Genomic DNA, 23,102 nt, shown 5'->3' with positions numbered 1-23,102 from the left:
ACAAAAAAATGAATAGGATCATTCATATTTTAAAAAGAAAAGCAAAAAGAAAGAAAGCACAGAGAAGACCTAGATGGTTCTGGTCATTTTCTTAAGCTTCATACAATGATAAACATGGGTGATAAAGCATTTTAAAATATGTCATCACTGAATTTGATAGGGTTTTATGAGTTCTTTCATGTTTTCCATTAGAACTATAAAATTATTAATTAAAATTAATCCCATAAGCCCTGGAAATGATGTGCAATTTTTGTTTAATTGAATTGTATATGATGAATTGTTCCCTCGTTTCTGTATAAATGCATGCTGACAGTCTCCATAAAAGACCAGGAAGAAACATGGGGTTTCCTTCCCTGTGAAGAAAGATGGCATTTCATTGGCACTCTTTTTTATAAATTCTCCTCTATTGAATAAGCAGGTCAAAAGAAGCCATTTGCAGTAGGAAAGGAATCAAGAGATTACTTCTTTCCTGTTAACATACTTTTAGCTCATGGCTTTCAGGTGTCTAAAAATTATGTCAGTGACTTTTTTTTCTTTGAGATGGAGTCTAGCTCTGTCACCCAGGCTGGAGTGCAGTGGCATGATCTTGGCTCACTGCAACCTCTGCCTCCCAGGTTCAAGTGATTCTCCTGCCTCAGCCTCCCTAGTAGCTGGGACTACAGGCGTGCATCACCACACCTAATTTTTGTATTTTTAGTAGACAAGGTTTCACCATGTTGACCAGGTTGGTCTCAAACTCCTGACCTTCAGTGATCCGCCTGCCTTGGCATCCCAAAGTGCTGAGATTACAGGTGTGACCCACCACACCCAGCCATTATGTCAGTGACTTTTGAAAGTCTGTGAAACACTTGGACACCTACAAAAGTGACTTCTCAAATAACAAGGCATGGCATTTACCACAGGTTCCATGGCCATATGGCATCAAAACAATAAAACAGCACTAGTCATGACCCCCAAACAGAAAACTCAGTGTGGGTATGGGAGATGAGGTTACCCAGGACTCTTCCCCAAGGCTCAAAAGAGGGCGCAGTAAAGGTATTAAATATAACTAACCCTAGAACAGAACTTGGCCCTTTGCCACCTGTTAATTCCCTTTAGAGAGAGATAAAAGCCCCATGTGTCTCCAATCCCAAGAAAAGGGGTTCCTCTATGACCCTGCACTGCCTTGTCAATGAGAGCCATGTAGGCATCAAGATAACCCCCAGAAGGAAGGGAGGGAGGGGGGAGGGAGGGAAGCGGGGAGGAGAGAGAGAGAGAGAGAGAGAGAGAGAGAGAGAGAGAGAGAGAGAGAGAGAGAGAGAGAAAGGGAAAGAAAGAAAAGAGGGGAGGAGAAGGGAGGGGAGGAGAGGGGAGGGGAAGAGAGAAGAGACCAAAGAGAAAAGAGCAGTTTCCCATGCTCCTCAATTGCAAGTTTATTCCTGGGACCCATGAGAGTCTTCCCAGCATCTAAGGAAGGGCAGCAGGCTAGAGTTACAGGCGGCAGTAGGCAAAAAGCAGGTATTGTTAGCAAAATCCAAGTCCAGAAATTTAGGTTTTGCTCTCTGAACTCTCCCCTTCTTGTATTTTATGGGGACATTTGAAGAAGATCCCAGAATGGGTCACTCTTCTCCCAACATGTTTACCTGTCACTTAGCAGCAGCCACAAACATAGCCTCTTCCCTTTGAGTTCCTATCCTCTTGCTAATTTAACATAAAAAATGACAAACTTTTTACCTAAAAAAGTCAGAGGCCCCGAGACTGACTTAGATAAGACATCTGCCACTTTGAATCTCGTGTCATCATGAGGAAGGGACTAGACAAGATAATCCAAGGCCTTTTGCAGATCTAATCACAAAATTTATACTCTACTAATAAGTAATTATAGTTTCTTTAGACACTGCTCCCTCTTGTTAATAATCACCCATGAGTAAGCTCTCATTTTTTTAACAGCCCTTCCCTAAAAAGTGAGAAAGGTTGTTGAAAGCACCAGCTGTTTCTAGGGCCTCTCAATGAGCACTATACTTCCATGAATAATGGAAATCAGACCAGTGCCCACTTGCCTTTGAAAAGGGCAAAACACACTATTAATTTTTCACTCTCCCAAAGGAATTAATACATATGTTATACTCACAATGACTCTTTCCTATCTAAAGGGTCCAAAACAATAGTTTGAGTAAGACTGTTTTATTAAGTTCTATTCTAACCTGCTGACATGCTAGAATATTCTGTATCTTCATCTGATTGTACTCACATGGGTGTATACATATATAAAAATGCATCAAGCATACATTTAAGGTGATAGCGCTTTGCACATTTCACTGCATGTAATTTTTTGACTTTTAAATTAGGTATAAGAGTTCTATTCCACTCCATCACCCAGGGCCACCTGGAGACACAGATGTGCCTAAAGATGCCAAGTTAACAGTTGGCTCTACAAGATCTTCCTCTTCATTTTATACTAGCTGGGAAGTTCAGTACTTGCCTATTTCACAACTGTCATGAAAGAGTAACTAACTTTGGTTCAAATCCATCTAGATGGTATAGAATGAGAAAAACAGATAATTCACACTTACTGAGATCAGCCCTATTCCTCACATTATGAGATGCGAAAGTCTAATATCGGTTAGAAAAAATAACTATGAATACCAAGGACTCCCAAAAGTATCTGGACATCATTTTAAGAAACGAAAGTTTTTTACACGGCCTGGAGGAAAAGTACTTAAGGTTTACGATTTATGGTGAGGCCTTACCTGCCTGCAGGTACTCTGGCTGCAGAGTTGGAGGCAGGCCCTCAGGTAACGGATAGCCGTTCTTCCGAGCCACAATGAGATGAAACGCAGCACAGAACTCAGACAGGGTCAGGGCTCCATCGCAGTCAGCATCACTAAGTTCCCTAAATGTAACAAATGTCATGAGTACCTAACATGGTGCTTACAGAAAAAGTTACTTGGCCCAAACATGCCAATAAAACTCCCAGACTCTCTGGTGATGGCCCTACCAGATACCCAAACCCTCCTAGCCTAAACCATTTGAAATCTCTGGGGGCCACTCTGAGGAAACAAAGTGCTGATTGATGGGATCAGCATCTGTAGCATTTTATAAATAAAAATTTAAATTATTCAGGTTCCCTAATTGGTCTGTTTAACAACACGGAGGACATGGTACAAGAAACTATGGCACAGAAAGAAAAGTGACACCCAGATGTCCACGGGCATTGAGTAAATGCAGGCTGCATAAGGTGAAAAGCCCTGGACATGGTGTTCAAAACAGGCAGAGGAAGGGTGGCCACAGCCATTTTACAGATGTCCCAGCCGTTAAGCTGTTTACCCAAAGCACAGAAATAAGCTCTTTGTCTTTCAGCTTTAAGGGAAAACCTTGGAATTTTCAAGTTACGTAAATTTTTGTACCAAACTGTTCTTTGCTTGTGAACTCTCTCCTAGGAAAATACAAGTAAGCTCAACAAAAAATGGAATGAATTATGTTTTAGGATAAAACTAGTAACTAAAGAAGACTGTAACCAGATAAGACAAAAAGGAAGAAAGGGGAGTCTTAAACAGGCTTAGCTTCACTCTAGTCATTATTTCCCACTAAAAGGCACAGACCTATTTACTCAGCACAAAAGAAACTTATTTGCCAAAGTATTATAACTAAGACCCATAAGCTTAACCATTTCTTAGGTGGACAGGGACAAGCACACTTGTGTTAGAACAGGGATAAGACACATACAAAATTATTCTATAAAGATATTATTATCTGAAAGAAAATATATCTCTAAGGTGAACTCCATAACCTCCTCCTTCAATTTCGAATGCACTGGGGCTCTGAAATAGCTGTTCCACAGAGTGAGGGGTCAGGAAACTGCTTCAAATGCTGGATAGAGAGAATGCCATTCAGCTTTCATGCTGTGTCTCAACAAAAAGATAGGAGGCCTCATGCCAATAATGTTTAGACCGGGAATTCTGCCAAAATAAATGGTATTCTTTTCAAAATGATCATTTCTTTTTTTTTTTTTTTTCTAGCAGGAAAAGCTAATATAAGGGCTTAGCATGGTGGCTCATGCCTGTAATCCCAGCGTTTTCACAAGGTGGGAGGATCACTTGAGGCAAGGAGTTCAAGACCAGCCTGGTCAACATAGCAAGTTCCTCTCTCTAGAAAAAAAACTGAAAAGTTAGCTGGGAACCTAAGAAACATATAGAGAACTCTCCACCCAAAATCCACAGAATATACATTCTTCTCAGCACCACATCATATCTACTCTAAAACTGACCACATAATTGGAAGTAAGTCACTCCTCAGCAAATGCAAAAGAATGGAAATCATAAAAGTCTCTCAGACCATAGTGCAATCCAATTAGAACTCAGAATTCAAAAATTAACTCAGAACTGCACAACTTCATGGAAACTGAACAACTGGCTCTTGAATGTTGACTGGATAAACAATGAAATGAAGGCAGAAATAAAGATGTTCTTCGAAACCAACAAGAACGAAGACAGAACGTACCAGAATCACTGGGACACATTTAAAGCAGTGTCTAGAGGAAAACATATAGCAATAAATCCCCACATGAGAAGCAAGAAGAGATCTAAAATCGACACCCTATCATCAAAATTGAAAGAGCTAGAGGAGCAAGACCAAAAGCAACTGAAAAGGTAGCAGAAGACAAGAAATAACTAAGATCAGAGCAGATCTGAAGGAGACAGAGACACAAAAAACCCTTCAAAAAAAATCAATAAATCTAGGAGCTGGTTTTTTTTAAAGACCAACAAAATAGACAGACCACTAGCCAGATTAATAAAAAAGAAAAGAGAGAAGAATCAAGGAGATGCAATAAAAAACAATAAAGGGGATATCACCACTGATTCCACAGAAATACAAACTACAATCAGAGATTATTACAAACAGCTCTATACACATAAACTAGTAAACCTGGAAGAAATGGATAAATTCCTGGACATCTGCACCCTCCCAAGCCTAAACCAGGAAGAAGTCAAAACCCTGAATAGACAAGGGATGAGGTTGAGACAGCAATTAAGAGCCTACCAACCAAAAAAACCCCAGGTCAAGATGGGTTCACAGCCGAATTCTACCAGACACACAAAGAGGAGCTGGTACCACTCCTTCTGAAACTATTCTAAACAATCCAAAAAGAGGGAATCCTTCCCAAATCATTTTATGAGACCAACATTATCCTGATACCAAAACCCGGCAGAGACTCAACAAAAAAAGAAAACTTCAGGCCAATATCCATGATGAGCACAGATGTAAAAATCTTCAATAAAATACTGTCAAACTGATTGCAACAGAACATCAAAAAGCTTATCCACCACAATCAAATAGGCTTCATCCCGGGGACGCAAGGCTGGTTCAACATACGCAAGTCTATAAATGTTATTCACCACATAAACAGAACCAAAGACAAAAACCACATGATTATCTCAATAGATGCAAGAAGGCCTTTGACAAAATTCAAGAGCCCTTTATGCTAAAAACTATCAATAAACTAGGTATCGATGGAATGTATCTCAAAATAATAAAAGCTATTTATGACAAACCCACAGCCAATATCATACTGAATGGGCAAAAACTGGAAGCATTCCCTTTGAAATCCGGCAGTAGACAAGGATGCCCTCTCTCACCACTCCTATTCAATGCAGTATTGGAAGGTCTAGCCAGAGCAATTAGGCAAGGAAAAAAAGGGGGGAGATACTCAATTAGGAAAAGAGGAGTCAAACTGTATCTATTTACAGATGACATGATTGTATATTTAGAAGACCCTATCATCTCGGCCCAAAACATCCTTAAGCTGAGAAGCAACTTCAACAAAGTCTCAGGATACAAAATCAATGTGCAGAAATCACAAGCATTTCTACACACCAATAGCAGACTAACAGAGAGCCAAATCATGAACAAACTCCCATTCACAATTGCTACAAAGAGAATAAAATACCTAAGAATACAACTAACAAAGGATGTAAAGGACCTCTTCAAGGAGAACTACAAACACTGTTCAAGGAAATAAGAGAGGACACAAACGAATGGAGAAACATTCCATGCTCATGGTTAGGAAGAATCAATATCATGAAAATGGCCATACTGCCCAAAGTAATTTATAGATTCAATGCTATCCCCGTCAAGCTACCAATGACCTTCTTCACAGAACTGGAAAAAAAAAACACCTTAAACTTCATATGAAACTAAAAGAGAGCCCGCATAGCCAAGGCAATCCTAAGCAAAAAGAACAAAGCTGGGGGCATCACACTACCTGCTTTCAAACTATACTACAAAGCTACAGTAATCAAAACAGCATGGTACTGGTACCAAAACAGAGATAGAGACCAATGGAACAGAACAGTGGCCTCGGAGGCAATGCCACACATCTGCAACCCTCTGATCCTTGAAAAACATGACAAAAACAAGCAATGGGGAAAGGATTCCCTGTCTAATAAATGGTGTTGGGAAAACTGGCTAGCTGTGTGCAGAAAGCAGAAACTGGACCCCTTCCTGACACCTTACACTAAAATTAACTCCAGATGGATTAAAGACTTAAACATGAGACCTAACACCATAAAAAAACCCTAGAAGAAAACCTAGGCGAAACCATTCAGGACATAGGCATAGGCAAGGACTTCATGACTAAAACACCAAAAGCATTGGCAGCAAAAGCCAAAATAGACAAATGGGACCTAATCAAACTCCAGAGTTTCTGCACAGCAAAAGAAACAATCATTAGAGTGAACCAGCAACCAACAGAATGGGAAAAAATTTTTTGCAATCTACCCATCTGACAAAGGGCTAATATGCAGAATCAACAAAGAACTAAACCAGATTTACAAGAAAAAAATAAACCCACTCAAAAGTGGGTGAAGGATATGAACAGACACTTTTCAAAAGAAGACACATATAAGGCCAACAAACATATGAAAACATGCTCATCATCACTGGTCATTAGAGAAATGCAAATCAAAACTGCATTGAGATACCATCTCATGCCAGTTAGAATGGCGATCATTAAAAAATCTGGAGACAACAGATGCTGGAGAGGATGTGGAGAAATAGAAACACTTTTACACTCTTGGTGGAAGTGTAAATTAGTTCAACCATTGTGGAAGACAGTGTGGCGCTTCCTCAAGGACCTAGAAATAGAAATTCCATTTGACCCAGCAATCCCATTACTGGGTATATACCCAAAGGATTATAAATCATTCTATTATAAAGACTCATGCATACATATGTTCACAGCAGCACCGTTTACAATACCAAAGACTTGGAACCAACCCAAATGCCCATCGACGATGAACTGGACAAGGAAAATGTGGCACATATACACCATGGAATACTATGCAGCCATAAAAAACGATGAGTTTGTGTCCTTTGTAGGGACATGGATGAATATGGAAACCATCACTCTCAGCAAACTAACACAGGAACAGAAAATCAAACACTGCATGTTCTCACTCATAGGCAGGTGTTGAACAATGAAAATGGATGGACACAGAGAGAGGGGCATCACACACTGGGGTCTGTTGCAGGGGGCCAAGGAAGGGACAGCAGAGGGTGGTGAGGTCAGGGAGGGATAACATGGGGAGAAATGCCAGACGTAGGTGACGGGAAGATGGAGGCAGCAAACCACATTGCCATGTGTGTACCTATGCAACAATTCTGCATGATCTGCATGTGTACCCCAGAACCTAAAGTACAATAAATTTTTTAAAAATCAAATAATTAAACTGATAAGCAACTTCAGCAAAGTCTCAGGATATAAAATCAATGTGCAAAAATCACAAGCATTCGTCTACACCAATAACAGACTTAAAGAAAGCCAAATCAAGAGCGAACTGCCATTCGCAATTGCTACAAAAAGAATAAAATACCTTGGAATACAACTCACAAGGAACGTAAGAGACCTCTTCAAGGAAAACTACAAACCACTGCTCAACGAAATCAGAGAGGACACAAACAGATGGAGAAACATTCCATGTTCATGGTTAGGAAGAATTAATATCGTGAAAATGGCTATACTGCCCAAAGTAATTTACAGAATCAACGCTATCCCCATCAAGCTACCATTGACTTTCTTCACAGAACTGGAAAAAACCACCATGAACTTCATATGGAACCAAAAGAGAGCCCGCATAGCCAAGTCAATTCTAAGCAAAAAGAACACAGCGGGGGGCATCACACTACCGGATTTCAAACTATACTACAAGGCTACAGTAATCAAAACAGCATGGTACTGGTACCAAAACAGAGATATAGACCAATGGAACAAAACAGAGCACCGGAGGCAACACAACATACATACAACTATACAATCTTTGATAAACCTGACAAAAACAAGCAATGGGGCAAGGATTCCATGTTCAACAAATGGTGTTGGGAAAACTGGCTAGCCATGTGCAGAAAGCAGAAACTGGACCCCTTCCTGACACCTTACACTAAAATTAACTCCAGATGGATTAAAGACTTAAACATAAGACCTGGCACCATAAAAACCTAGAAGGAAATCTAGGCAAAACTATCCAGGACATAGGAGTAGGCAAGGACTTCATGAACAAAACACCAAAAGCATTGGCAACAAAAGCCAAAATAGACAAATGGGACCTAATCAAACTCCACAGCTTCTGCACAGCAAAAGAAACAGTCACTAGAGTGGATTGGCAACCAACAGAATGGGAAAAAATTTTCGCAGTCTACCCATCTGACAAAGGGCTGATATCCAGAATTTACAAAGAACTCAAACAGATTTACAGGAAAAAAACAAACAAGCCCATTCAAAAGTGGGCAAAGGATATGAACAGATACTTTACGAAAGAAGACATATATGAGGCCAACAATCATATGAAAAAATGCTCATCGTCACTGGTCATCAGAGAGATGCAAATCAAAACCACATTGAGATACCATCTCACGCCAGTTAGAATGGCGATCATTAAAAAATCTGGAGACAACAGATGCTGGAGAGGATGTGGAGAAATAGGAACACTTTTACACTGTTGGTGGGAATGTAAATTAGTTCAACCATTGTGGAAGACAGTGTGGCGATTCCTCAAGGCCTTAGAAATAGAAATTCCATTTGACCCAGCAATCCCATTACTGGGTATATATCCAAAAGACTATAAATCGTTCTACTATAAGGACACATGTACACGAATGTTCGTTGCAGCACTGTTTACAATAGCAAAGACCTGGAATCAACCGAAATGCCAATGGATAATAGACTGGATTGGAAAAATGTGGCACATATACACCATGGAATATTATGCAGCAATCAGAAATGATGAGTTTGTGTCGTTTGTAGGGACATGGATGAATCTGGAGAACGTCATCCTCAGCAAACTGACACAAGAACAGAAAATGAAACACCGCATATTCTCACTCATAGGTGGGTGAGGAAAAATGAGAACACAGGGACACGGAAAGGAAAGTACTAAACACTGGGGTCTATTGGGGGGAAAAGGGGAGGGCCAGTGGGAGGGGGAGGTGGGGAGGGATAGCCTGGGGAGAAATGCCAAATGTGGGTGAAGGGGAGAAGAAAAGCAAAGCACACTGCCATGTGTGTACCTACGCAACTGTCTTGCATGCTCTGCTCATGTACCCCAAAACCTAAAATCCAATAAAAAATTTAAAAAAAAATCAAATAATTGACATGTAAAAAAAATGAAATAATTGAGATGTAAAGAAAATCAAATAATTGACACGTAAAAAAAGTTAGCTTGGAGGCTGAGGTAGGAGGATTGCTTGAGCTTAGGAGTCAGAGGCTGCAATGAGCTATAATTGTGTCATTGCACTCCAGTCTAGGTGACAGAGTGAGCCCTCATCACCAAAAAAAAAAAAAAGACCTAATATAAGGCTTGTAAAAACAAAATATTATGCCAGAGTATATATTGCTGAAGAACCTAAATCCAGCTCAGAATCCCAGATACATTGGTATGCATGAGTATCATTGGAGTAGTTTTCCAATAAGATGCACAAAACATGACAAGCAATTTTAAATCCTATCATAATTTTATAAATCCTCATGCAAAAAGCTTTATATAAACATTCCAATGTTTTTAAATAGCAGTGTGATCTCCTGCCCAGTTTGGGGGAAGAACTAGCCCACATACGCCGAGAGTTTACAGCAGCACCAAGCATTTTCATGAATGCAAATACAGCCATCTGGACCATCCCAGCATAGCCCTTCTGGAACCAGAGCACATAAAGGTACAGTGGATACCACAGCTGCAAGTTTGAATTAGGGCCCAGCCGATAAACACCAGCCAAATTTACAAAGCTCAGAGGCAGCTAGAATAGTCAAACCTAACCTAACTCCAAAATATTCCTCAACCTTCTGTTCACTTGGCCTCATAAAATATAAAACATATAGCTTGTCAAGGTCCTCTGGTTACTTTATCACATATAGCAAAACAGTCTGAAAATGAAATCTACAAGATGATAACTCTCATGTGCCCACAATTGCCTAGACTCAAAAGGGATTGAGATGGGGATAATAATTAGGAAATTATTCTAAAGTAATAGTTAACACTTATAGTGCTTAGTATGTGCCAGATACTGTTCATTGTACTTTTCATATGATAATTTTCACAGTAACAAAAATCTGAGTTGTATTCACTCTTGTAGTCTGTTTAAAACATCATTCAAAAGATAAGACTTTTTAAAATGCAAAGGTAGGAACTGAAGGATGGGTTATGTATGATGGTATGAATGTCACATGGCATTAATTGTACTTACCATATATAGGAGAGTTCTGGAATGGAAAGCTTTGATTTGGTGAAGAAGTTCTTGGCCACAGAACCTGTCAAGTGCCATTGTTTAAATAAACCATTAATTACTCAGCTAGAGTAGCTTTTACATTTATATACAAATAAATCACAATTTTCAGCAATCTCTTCTATATAACCACAAACATATTTATTCCTCAAAGCAATTATGAATCATGCGACTAAAAGCAACACATGAATAGCTTTTTAAAAAATATGTAAATTACAATAGGGCAAAAAAAGCAATAACATAATGCTCATGACAGATGCAAGTCATATAAATTAATTTCTGCTTCATTTTTATCAAAACCCCCAAAATTTTACCAAAAGTTAAAAAGACAAATTTCAATACCTTGAGCAAATTTGGCAGATTTCAAATAGAAATTTCAAATAGAAAAGTAAAAGAAAACTGACCAAAAAGAAGAAAACTAATACCATGATCCCACCAAACAGAGATAAGACAGACATCTTGGGAAATAATTTTTGGTGAGATTTAAGAACTCCTAATTGCTTTTTGAGAAACTTATCCAAGAATCTTTCTTTCTTCATTGTTGATTTACCTGTATCCATTGAAATCAGGCAATCATTCCACTTTACATGTTATATAATTGCAAGACTCAGCTGTACTTGAAATGTTAGACCTTACTGAGATTGAATTTGAATACTTTCAGCTCCCAATACAGTTTGATATAGCAATTCCACTCCCAGGTATGTATTCAAGAGAAATAAAAATATATGTTCACATAAAAACTGGTACACAAATATTTAAATAAGTGTTATTCTTAAGACTCCAAAAGTGGAAGAACCCCATATGCCTATCAACTGATGAATAGATAAATAAAATGGGATATACTGATATAATGGAATTATTCAGCCATAAAAAGGAATGAAGTTCTGGTACATACAACATGAATGAGTCTTTAAAACATTATGCTAACTGTTGGTGGGAACATAAATTAGTACAACCACTATGGAGAACAGTTTGGAGGTTCCTCAGAAAACTACAATTAGAGCAACCATATGACCCAGCAATCCCACTGCTGGGTATATATCTAAAAGAAAGGACATCAGTATATCAAAGAAACATCTGCACTCCTACGTTTGTTACAGCACTGTTTACAATACCTGAGATTTGGAAGCAACCTACGTGTCCATCAACAGATAAATAAAGAAAATGTGGTACCTATACACAATGGAGTACTATTCAGCCATAAGAAAATGAGATCCAATCATTTGCAACAACATTGGATGGAAATGGAGATCATTATGCTACATGAAATAAGCCAATCACAGAAAGACATCACATGTTCTCCCTTATTTGTGGGATCTAAAAATCAAAACAATTCAACTCATGGACATAGAGAGTAGAAGGAAGGTTACCAGAGGCTCTGAGAGGTAGTGGCACGGAGACAGTAGGGCTGAGGTGGGGATGGTTAATGGGTACAAAAATATAGTTAGAAAGAATGAATAAGACCTATTTGATAGTACAGTAGGGTGACTATAGTCAATAATAACTTAATTGTATATTTTAAATAACTTAAAGAATGTAATTGGATTGTTGGTAACTCAAAAAATGAATGCTTGGGGGGATGGATATCCCATTCACCATGATGTGATTATTATGCATCATGCCTATATCAAAACATGTCACGTACCCCCATAAATATACACACCTACTATGTACCCACAAAAATGTTATAATTTAAAAAAAACTAAAACATTATGTTAATTGAAAGAGATGAGACACAAAAGACCATATGAGATTCCATTTATAGGAAAAGGGATACATTCTGAGAAATGCATCATTAGGCAACTTCCTCATCATGCAAACAACAGAGAGTGTACTTACACAAACCTAGATGGTACAGCCTGCTATACGCCTAGGCTAGATGGTAGAACCTATTGCTCCTAGGCTACAAACCTGTACAGCAGCATGTTCCTGTACTGAATACTATAGGCAGTTGGAACACAATAGTAATTATTTGTGTATCTAAACACAACTAAATATAGAAAACAGCCTGGGCAATACAATGTGACCTCCTCTCTACAAAAAAATTAGCCGGGCATAGTGAGATGTGCATGTAGTCCCAGTTACTGGGGAGGCTAAGGTGGAAGGATCTCTTGAGCCCAGGAGGTCAAGGCTGCAGTCAGCCAAGATCACACCACTGCATTCTAGCCTAGGCAACAGAGTGAGACCCTATCTCAAAAAAAAAAGGAAGGAGGGAGGGAAGGAGGGAGGGAGGGAAGGAAGGAGAAAAAAGGCAGGCAGGCAGGCAGGCAGGCAGGCCATAGAAAACATAGAGTGAAAATATGGTATAAAAGATGAAAAATGGTTCACCTCTATAAGGTCCTTACCATAAATGGAGCTTGCAGGATTGGAAGTTTCTCTGGGTAAGTCACAGAGTGAGTGGTGAGTGAATGTGAAGGCCTAGGACATTACTCTACACTACTGTAGACTTCGTAAATACTCCACACTCAGGTACACTAAATTTACAGAAAAAAAAATTCCTCTCTTCAATAATAAATTAACCTTAGGTTACTGTAAGATTTTCACTTTAGAAACTTTAAAATTTATTTTAACCTTCTTGACTCCTTTGTAATAACACTTGGCTTACAACAAAAACATGTTGTACAATTTTAAAATAATTTAAAGAGTGTAGTTGAATTGTGTGCAACTTAATAGATAAATGCTTGAGGAAATGGATGCCCCATTCTTCATGATGTGCTTATTTCACATTGTGTGCCTGTATCAGAACATCTCATGTACCCCAAAAATATATACACCTATGTACCCACAAAAATTTAAAAATTAAAAAAAATTGTACAGCTATATAAAAATTTTTCTTTCTTTATATCTTTATTCTATTACTTCTATTTTTTAATGTTTTAATTTTTTTAACTTTTAAACTTTTTTGTTAAAAACTGAAATACAAACATTTATCAGCTTAGGCTCTCACAAGGTCAGGATCATCAATAACAGTCTTCCGTCTCCACACCATAGAGGTGACTAGAAGGGGACAATAACACGCAGGGAGCTGTTGTCTCCTATGATGACAATGCCTTCTTCTGGAGTTCCTCCCAAAGTTCCTGCCTGAGGCTATTTTACAGTTAACTTTTTTAATATAAATAAGAGTATACTACAAAGTAACAATAAAAGTATAGCATAATACATGATAAGCTAGTAAGGGTTATTTAGTGTTATTATATACTGTACATAATCACATGTGCTTGGCTTTTATACGACTGGCAGCACAGATTTGTTTATATCAGCATCATCACAAAAATGCGAGCACTGCCTTGTGCTACAACATCATGATGGCTACAGCATCACTAAGTGATGAATGGAGTTTTTCAGCTCCATGATACTGTTATGGAACTGCCATCATTGACTGACTGAAATATCTTTATGTGGTAACTGTAGGTAAGAGAAAATCACTGGGGCTATGTAATAGGTACACAGACGTTTGTTACACCAGCTAGTCTAGTTGTGTCTACATTTGAAATTCTGCAAGATACAAAAGTTAAAAAAAACATTTCTAACAATTACCTGTTTGCATTTGGCTAAATACCTGCATATGTCATGAAGAAACTCACCTGAACACAGGGTAAGATTAGCAAGTGGTCAAATCATGCAATATGAGTTTCTGCTTATTTTTCCTTAATCATGACATCAACATTAATTTGTTGTATCTGTACTATTCTGCCATCAATAAAGCCATTACCACCTATCAGTAAACGATGTTTGCAATTATTTATATAAGTATATTTTAATTATGTGCCTCATTTCACAAGATTAAAAAATCTTAGCCCACATTTCAATATGGCAGGTTACAATTATTAAGGACATACTGTTATTCTTCAAATTTTAAAATCTAAAAAGAAAGGTTTATGAATTTTTCTTCCAGATTCTACTATTTCACTGTTAGTTTAGTCCTTCAGCCTGGTAAAATGTAGCCACACTGGCATTAAATCAAGTTCCTCTCAGCTTGAATTTTACATGAGAACTCAACAGGAATCTATATATCTGAAGACAACCCAGAACAACTGACAAGTGGGAAAGCACGGGCCAATTTTCTTCCCCATTTTAGTTTCTCTCAAAAAAAGCCGGAGGAGAAACACTTGAGCCAAAGAAAACGAGCCTGAGTTTAAAGTTTGAAGGCACAAATAACATAAAAAGACCTGCGACACCAACTCATTAGGAGGCCATATTCTGTCCTTGCTTGAGCTCTAATAATAACGAGGAAGCAACAAGAGGCGGCCCCTTGGCACAAAACTGTGCCGTTTCGAGAGCTGCCTGAGCTGATAAGGTGCAGGTCTGGGCCAGGTTCCCCCCAAATTCCCATTTAAGCCCTTTGAAGTGGAAACATAATTTTCCAAATGTCATTGGCAACTTTTTTTCTGCATGGTTTACATCTGATAAGAACTTGGACCTTAGAGGAAAACAAACTGAAATCATGGAAGGCTGCCATATCCATTTTGCATGAATGATTTCTCAAGATGGTGGCTGTGGTTTCCAGTGAGAGCGATGCCTGGGGAGCCCACATTTTTACCTGAAATGAAAGAGCTTGGGTCTGGCTGCAGGGATCGAAACTGATTGACATAGTACTCGCGCTGTTCTTCTGTTATCCTCCAGGGTTCATCGAGGTAACTGCTGTTATCCTGTAGTTCTCTCTCCACTGAAAAGGACTTTAAGAATAAATTAAAAAGTCAATGCTCAGAGAACCTGTCTTTAGTGAGATGAAGTAAAAAAATTAAACACCAATAAAAGTTATTGTGTGTTATGCTTAATTTTTTTCCTCAGTTGAAGAAATGTAACTGCCTCATAACTAGAATCTAACTAGAACATAAATTTAAAGGCAGATATCATGCTTTATATATTTTCTGTATTCCTCAAAGTTAACAGGACTGAGGCATGAAATACTGAATACTCAGTAAGTGACAAAAAAAATTCTAATTATAATGAAGGAAGGGTTAAAAAAATATGATCATTCTTATCTTCCACTATTCCTCACATTTTTGTCCTTTCATATTAGCTGAGTGGATAATAAAATAATCTGAATTCTTTTTAAACCATGAAAAAGAAACTAGAACAGCTATAACCATATCTTTTTTACTGTTGCAGTTATACTTGAAAGACTGTATAAATCCAGGAATCAAGAGCTCTAATTCAAATCCCACATTTCCAGGTCCTACTTGAGTGGCAAGTCAGGACCACTGAACCTCTCATTTGGCATTTGTGAATTAGAGATAATATTTAGTAACAGAGCTGGGTGGTGAGAACAGCTGTCATGGTACCACAATAAACAGGGTAACAAGGAGTGCATCAGACCTGCCACTAGAGGGCACGCAAGTCAAATTTGAGGATTTAAGAGCCTAGAAACCCAGAGAAGTAGCGCAGGAGAAAACAAAGCTATGGTAGGCATTGCGGGACTAAGAAAAATGTTGAAAGTGCTACTTGCCAAGGACCACCTTCATGGGACCAAGAGGTGGGTGAACACAGGAAGACAGGCTTGGCTGGGCACAGTGGCTCACACTTGTAATTCCAGCACTTTGGGAGGCCAAGGTGGGTGGATCACGAGGTGAGGAGTTCAAGACCAACCTGGCCAACATGGTGAAACCCCGTCTCTACTAAAAATACAAAAATTAGCCGGGCATGGTGGCGCATGCCTGTAATCCCAGCTACTCAGGAGGCTGAGGCAGGAGAATCACTTGAACGTGGGAGGCAGAGGTTGCAGTGAGCCAAAATCATGCCACCGCACTCCAGCCTGGGCAAATAGAGTGAGATTCCACCTCAAAAAAAAGAAGAAGAAGAAGAAGAAGAAGAAGGATGAGGCTTAATGACAAAGGAAGGCTAGGAAAGAAGGGAGGGGTATTGCTGCTAAAGAACCATCAAGGTGCCTGCTTCTGAACACACTGTCAAGGAGGGAATTAATCATTGTGAGGAAATTCCACCCAGTAACCCTAGAAAAGACAGCAGACATCTCCTCCCCTTCCCCATACCCACACACACACACCATTCCAGGAATTAATTCTTTCCAGGAACACATGTCTCCCTGGGACAATGTTCAGAGAAGAAAGGAAACTAGAAAATGTTGAGCTATGATAGAACCTTAAGGTGTCATCTCTGAAGTAAAATATGTATTACTTTGCCATCTCACACCTTGGATTAAGGGTGCTTTGGGAAGACCAGGACAATGAGATGAAATACTACCTATAGAATGGATATTTCCAGAAGTGCTAAGTGAGAATATATCCAGCAAACAGGCTATTCCTCAAAGTCATCTGGGTCCTTTGGTCAGAAGGAAGGTTACATAAAGAGGTTGAGAACGGTAGGGTTGTTAGTCATTTGTAATATATATATCATTTTCATACTAGATGAGTTTCTACTAAATGTAAATCAAACCATTCTTAAATTTCAAGAAGTCATTATCCATTAGTTAATACCTTAAATTCATAGAGTACTTTGAAATTTACAAGCATTTCACACACTCCTACTTGCTTGAGCACCTCAAGACTTTAGAGATCTAAGTGGGTGTTAATTATTATCTTTTTTTCAAGCTCAAGGAACTTACCCACATCCATTAGTGAACTCTTGCAGGCAGCAAATAATGACCCTCCTTTTTTAAATCTCTTGTTCAAAGGCAGGATCTTGCATATCAGGATTTTTTTAACTGGATTGCATCTATCTTAATTTTTTTTCAAAAGCCTCTTCTTCTTATAAAATTACACAGGCCCGCAGCCATGGCTCATGCCTCTAATCCCAGAACTTTGGGAGGCCAAGGAGGGTGGATCACCTGAGGTCAGGAGTTCTGGCCAACACGGTGAAACCCCATCTCTACTAAAAAAAAAAAAAAATACAAAAAATTAGCCAGGCATGGTGGCAGGTACCTGTAATCCCAGCTACCTGAGAGGCTGAGGCAGGAGAATCACTTGAACCTGGGAGGCAGAGATTGCAGTGAGCTGAGATCGTGCCATTGCACTCCCTCCTGGGCAACGAGGGTGAAACTCCATCTCAAAATATATATACACACACACATATGTGTGTGTGTGTGTGTAAAGAAAGAAAGCAAAAAAGATCAAAATCCAGTCTGACCACCAAACAACAAAACAGACCACACAACCTTCCAAAATGCTCCCACCAAATTTCAAAGCCATGCCCTAGCAGCACTTCCTGAATGAGTCCAGATGTCTGACTAGGTTCTGTTGGTAGAATATAGGGTGAGGGATGTCAGCTTGAATTGGATTGGATTACTAGCCATGACATAATGTGGAGAACTCATAGGATCGCTGCCTTCCAGATCAGCACTGATAGAAATAGCTGGAGCAAAGGAACCTAAAACCTAGGCACGGGGAAGAGAGACGAACAGACCTATGAGTCAACAATTTGGTGGCAAAGATGGTTTGTGAAGAAGGTAGGACGTGGATTGGAAGCTCTGCCCCACCACTTCCAAGTGAATGAAGACACAGAAATCTTCATGCTGAGTGGCCCTTATTGCAGCTGCAGCTGCTTCCACTTAGCTGCTGTAGTCAAAAAGGAGCCCAGAGTCAGTTTCCTTGACCATCACCATTCCATTTGCTATAACTGATCTGCAACATTTTAGGAAAATACAGTGCCATTGAAAAAAGAAATAGAAAAAGAGAAGAAATCTCCAAGCTGGATGTTGGGTCTGCTGCATTCCCAGGTCTGACATGGAAGCTGCTGTTCCCCTAGAACATGCCCCTTCCCTCCTGCTCATGAAGCTGCCATGTAGCTGTCCCTGTCAACCCATGTGTGCCTCTTTCTCCAGTGCCATAGCCATCTGCTTTCTAGTTCCTCTCCCACATTACCTCAGTGTGGCATTAGTGGCCTCTTAGCAGGTCTCAAGTCTACTCTGACAACAGAAATCAGGAATGAACAGAAGGGGGTGATTAACTCCTCTGCTTAAAAGCCTACAGAGATGACCTGCTGCCTAACAAAACGTCCACTCCTGCACCTGGCCTTCACAAGCCTCACACCCCAGCCTTCTTTCAGCAGGCTTTCTGACTGTACATGCTCACTCCTCAGGGGTTAAGATGTGTGTCTTCTTCCCAGAACACTCTTCCCCTGCTCAAATCCTCCAATGTACCTGCCATGCCCACGGCCATGACAGAGGGCACCACCTGTTCCCATGCTCTGCTGCAAAGGTGGGCCTGGCAGCCTTGTGTGGGCACCATACCCAACTCATGCCTGGTGTCACCTGAGTGGGAGTAAGGGTGGGTGGGCACACTGTACACTGTCCTTTGGGATACTCTGACAAGGGCTTAGGTCAGATGCTCATTCCTGGGAATGTGGATGAGAAATATCAAAGCCAATGAGCAGAGAAAGCAGACCCTAAACAGATGCTCAGCAGGGCCATGGTATAAAGAAAGGGCAGGTGGGGCTTAAACTTACAAGGGTGCCAGAACCAAGCATCAGCAGAAGCTGGGACATAGGTAGAGAAAGGACACAAAGAAGGAGGGCAAGGAAGGCTGTGACAGCCTAAAGATAAGTGGACAGTAAAGCAAACTTAATGCAACTGGGGCAAGGCCTGTTAACAGCAGAACAAATATGAACAGCCAAGAACTCCCACCCCTACAGACCAGTGGGCCACTCCTTGGCTCTCATTTCTTAGATTCCCATGAAAACCACAACCCTTCTTCCTTTTCAAGAAAACCTAACTGGGAAAGGAGAGTTCCTACTCCCTAAACCTAGAAAGGCCTTAGGACAAAGGGAGAGGGCATATGAGCACTGTGTAACCCATAGGGTTGCCCTTCAACTGGTTTGCACTAAGTATGCTAGCCTATCCCCCATCTCTTTCCCCTTGCTTCTCTCTGTATGCTTGAAATTGATTTAATAAACCAAGTGATTTGAGAATTTTAAAAAATATGAATCTTGGCTGGGGGTGTTGGCTCACACCCATAATCCCAGCACTTTGGGAGGCCAAGACAGGCAGATCACTTGACTCCAGGAGTTTGAGACCAGCCTGGGAAACATGGTAAAACCCCATTTCTACAACAACAACAACAATAAAAACATTTAAAAATTGACAGGCATGGTGGCAATGCACTAGTACTCCCAGCTACTCAGGAGGCTGAGGTGGGAGAATCACCTGAGCCCAGGAAGTCAAGGCTGCAGTGAGCCATGATCATACCACTGCACTCCAGCCTGAGCATCAGAGCAAGACCCTGTCTCAAAAACATATGTATGAATCTTTATGATAGTCATAGTAAGTATCACATGTTTGAACATTTAAAGTGTTCATCCTCACCCAGGTTTCAATCTGAAAGAAAAGAGCCATATCAGATACTCCTTTATCCTAACTACAATCCCTGGCAGATACTTCATGGATACTAAAAGGTAGTATGAGCTCTACTTGTTGACAGGCTTCAGGAAGTTCAGAGGTATGTCTTGTATTGCAAGAGATGTAGTAACACTGCTCTATGATGTTCTTTGTGAAAGAAAACCTGTGAGTCTGTTTTCACATTTTAAAGTTGGAGATCTACCAAAAGAAGTCCTTGTCTGTCTTCCTGTAGTTCACCTATGGTCTGATCTCCGTGGGGGTTTTCAAGTTCCATATCCACTAAATTAGTATTTCAAAGTCAGGTAGGGGCATATGGAAGGATCTGATAACATTCCACACACTATTATGCTGAAATATTCCAAAAGAAAGCTGATCCGCTGCAAGAAACAAAATGATTTGAACTTTGCTGTATAAACAGTGACCTGCTCATTGACTTATGCAGCAGATACTTACTGAATGTCAGAAATATCCCAGATACTAGTAAATAGTAATACACTGGTGGGCAGATTCTTTTGCCCAAGAAGCCCAGAGTCCAGTGAGGGAGAAAGGTAAACAGGCAATCTCCAAACAGCAAGGTGAAGTGCTTTAGAAAGACAGGGTACTCTAGAACTTTGCTACTCAAAGTGTGGTCACCATACCACCCTTATCAACATCACCGGGGGGCCGCTAGAAATAGACTCCCAGGCCCCATTACACTGAGTGAGTCAGAAAATCTGAGAGTGGAGCCCAGCAATCTGTGGTTTAACAAGCCCTATCAGTGATTCAAAGCACACTCAAGTTGAAGAAGCAATGCTGTAGGATGTGCAGAGCAAGGCAGCCAAAAGGAGCAGCATTTGCAAAGACACCAAAACATGAGAGAAAAATGGCCATCTCCTGAAAGCCCTTGGGCTCCGGATAGATAAAACAGGCTGCCAGTACAGGGTGGATGTTAGTGGTGTTGTCTCAAGATGGTGCAGACAGAAAAAGCAGGACCCAGGTCATCATGAAGGCTCAGGTACACCAACTTATGGGGTTTAGACTGTTTCTAGAAGACAATAGGGAGCCATAGATAAGTATTAAATGGGGCAATCAAATAATCAGATCTGAGTTACAGAAAGATCACTTCAGTGAGGAGAGTGAACAGGGAAAGACTAAAGGCAGGAAAACCAGTTAAGGCCCTATCTGCAACCCCAGCCAGAGGTAAAGTTTGCCCAGAGCTGGGGAGGGATATAAGAATAGGAGAGAAAGAAGCCATATGGCCACCACCAGAGGAAGGCCCATGCTGGAGGTGGAATGTAGCTCAGCACCTCTTTGTCAGCAGCTAGGGGCCATCTCACCGCAGGACCCAGATGCGTGGACTCATCTCTTCTGAACCAGTCCAACAATCAACCACAACAATCGACACAACTTCTCAGGCAAAGATCTGAAAAGTCAGTCACCTAAGAATGGCTCATTGTGAAGCCTGAAGGCACTGAGAAATGAGGGTGAATAAGCTGTGGAGACTTAGTGTTCCAAGTAGAAGCGAGGACCAGGAAAAGCTTCACTTTTGCGTGTACCCTAAAAAGGCCTCCCCCAGTCAACTCCAACTCCAGCGGTTTTGTTGGCCGAGCAGAGATACTTGCTACTTGGTGCCAATTTTGAGCTCTGCCAGTATTTTATTTTTTAAATAAAAGGAGGGAGAGAGAAATCTTTCACATCTGTCTGCTTAAGCCACATACATATGGTTCATTATACAGTTTCCCTAGACACAGGAGAATTAGATTTGCTTATATTTAAAACATTCAACCCCTTGGTTTTGTTTCAAGTGAAATGCAAATATTTGGCACAGCAAGTTATTATCTCTGGGGAAAGCAGACTGTTTATAATGAAAGACTTCAAAAGATTCATTAAAAAGTAATACTATTAATAAAATCCCAAAAGGTGGCATTTATCCCTACTAACTATCAAACTATCTTAAAAATAAAGGAAAGCTAAATAATACAAATTGCAAGGAAGCATTGTCGGAGAGAACTTAAGACGGATGTGTATATTATTTCGATCATAGAACATTTCTGTTTAAAACATAAACCCACCCTAAAGGCATCCTAAAAATGCTGTTTTAGAATCCAGCCGTTTCACCTATGAGGGGGTAATGATCTCTTAACAGTGTCCTGTTAGTGCCTTAGTAAACAAACCACCTAGAGTAGCAAAAGCTCATACTAAGCCCACAGCGAATATGTGAGGATGCCTCCTCTGCCAAAAATATTTTGGAAATAAGATTACCATAAGGCAATCACTGATTAAAACATGATCTCTTTAGCAAAGATGTGAGAAGATTCGATTACCATAAAGAAAGGGATGGCTACTGGACTGGTGAACCTACACTATAGCCCAAGTGAATATTAATTTGCCTAAAGAAAGACCATGGGAATTAGTCATGGGGCTGAGAAAAAAGAAGTCATAGAGGCAAGTGGTAGCAGTGCTGATAGGTGGGATTAGAGCAGACTCCTCCAATAATTCATGCTCTACTATGCCTGGTATAGGAGTCACTAAGTGGCTACCCAACCAGCAATCAGTTTCCAGCCTCCCTTGAAGTTACATGCAGTCATGTGACTGAGCTGTAACCGCTGCAATGGGAGCACCAGTGGCCTGCCCTACTTCCAGGCAGGGCTAGTACCCTGTGGCACTCCTCTACTCTCTTTCCCATGAGCCCACTGAACAGACGATGGCAGAGTGACAGGACAGAAGCTCTGGTGCATGAATCACCATGCTGAGGACTGCAGCCTGCCAAACTGCTACATGAGTGAGAAACATACCTACTATGCAGTCATTAAAATGTGGGGCATATTTGTTACAGTAGCCGTTTCCCCAATGAATGTATCCTTTAAGCAAGGCCCAAATGAAAGGAAGATCTGCCCCTCACAACCACACAGCCAGTCCTGGAGATGGAAGCCTGAGGCTATCGTGGTTCTGCAATTTGACCAATGACATTAGACCATTATGAGCCCAAACAACTTTCTAATTCTAATTTGATTGCCTATGCAGACTATCTATAGTACACAAATGCTGATTCATTTTTACAGCAGTCTTTCTGTGTTTGGGTAAT

The 23,102-nt window shown here is 40.2% G+C and overlaps 1 protein-coding gene and 1 non-coding gene across 16 annotated transcripts in view; one reads left to right on the top strand and one right to left on the bottom strand.

Moving 5' to 3' along the window:
• REPS2 (RALBP1 associated Eps domain containing 2) overlaps nt 1-23,102 on the bottom strand; it is a 248,826-nt gene that overhangs the window by 122,819 nt on the left and 102,905 nt on the right. For all 15 annotated transcript variants that reach the window (XM_035289249.3, XM_035289252.3, XM_035289256.3 and 12 more), the window contains exons 6-8: nt 15,290-15,425; nt 10,711-10,774; nt 2,730-2,872 (exon numbers count right to left, since the gene is read on the bottom strand). In XM_035289249.3, the coding sequence (XP_035145140.1) occupies nt 2,730-2,872; nt 10,711-10,774; nt 15,290-15,425 (343 nt within the window). The remainder of the gene's footprint in view (nt 1-2,729; nt 2,873-10,710; nt 10,775-15,289; nt 15,426-23,102) is intronic.
• Nucleotides 18,221-18,352, top strand: LOC118150803 (small nucleolar RNA SNORA16B/SNORA16A family). The gene has a single exon (XR_004738938.1). It is a non-coding gene; the product is annotated as a small nucleolar RNA SNORA16B/SNORA16A family (small nucleolar RNA).

Source organism: Callithrix jacchus, chromosome X, assembly GCF_049354715.1.
Source record: "Callithrix jacchus isolate 240 chromosome X, calJac240_pri, whole genome shotgun sequence".
Taxonomy (NCBI): domain Eukaryota; kingdom Metazoa; phylum Chordata; class Mammalia; order Primates; family Cebidae; genus Callithrix; species Callithrix jacchus.
This window is presented reverse-complemented; position numbering and strand designations above follow the sequence as displayed.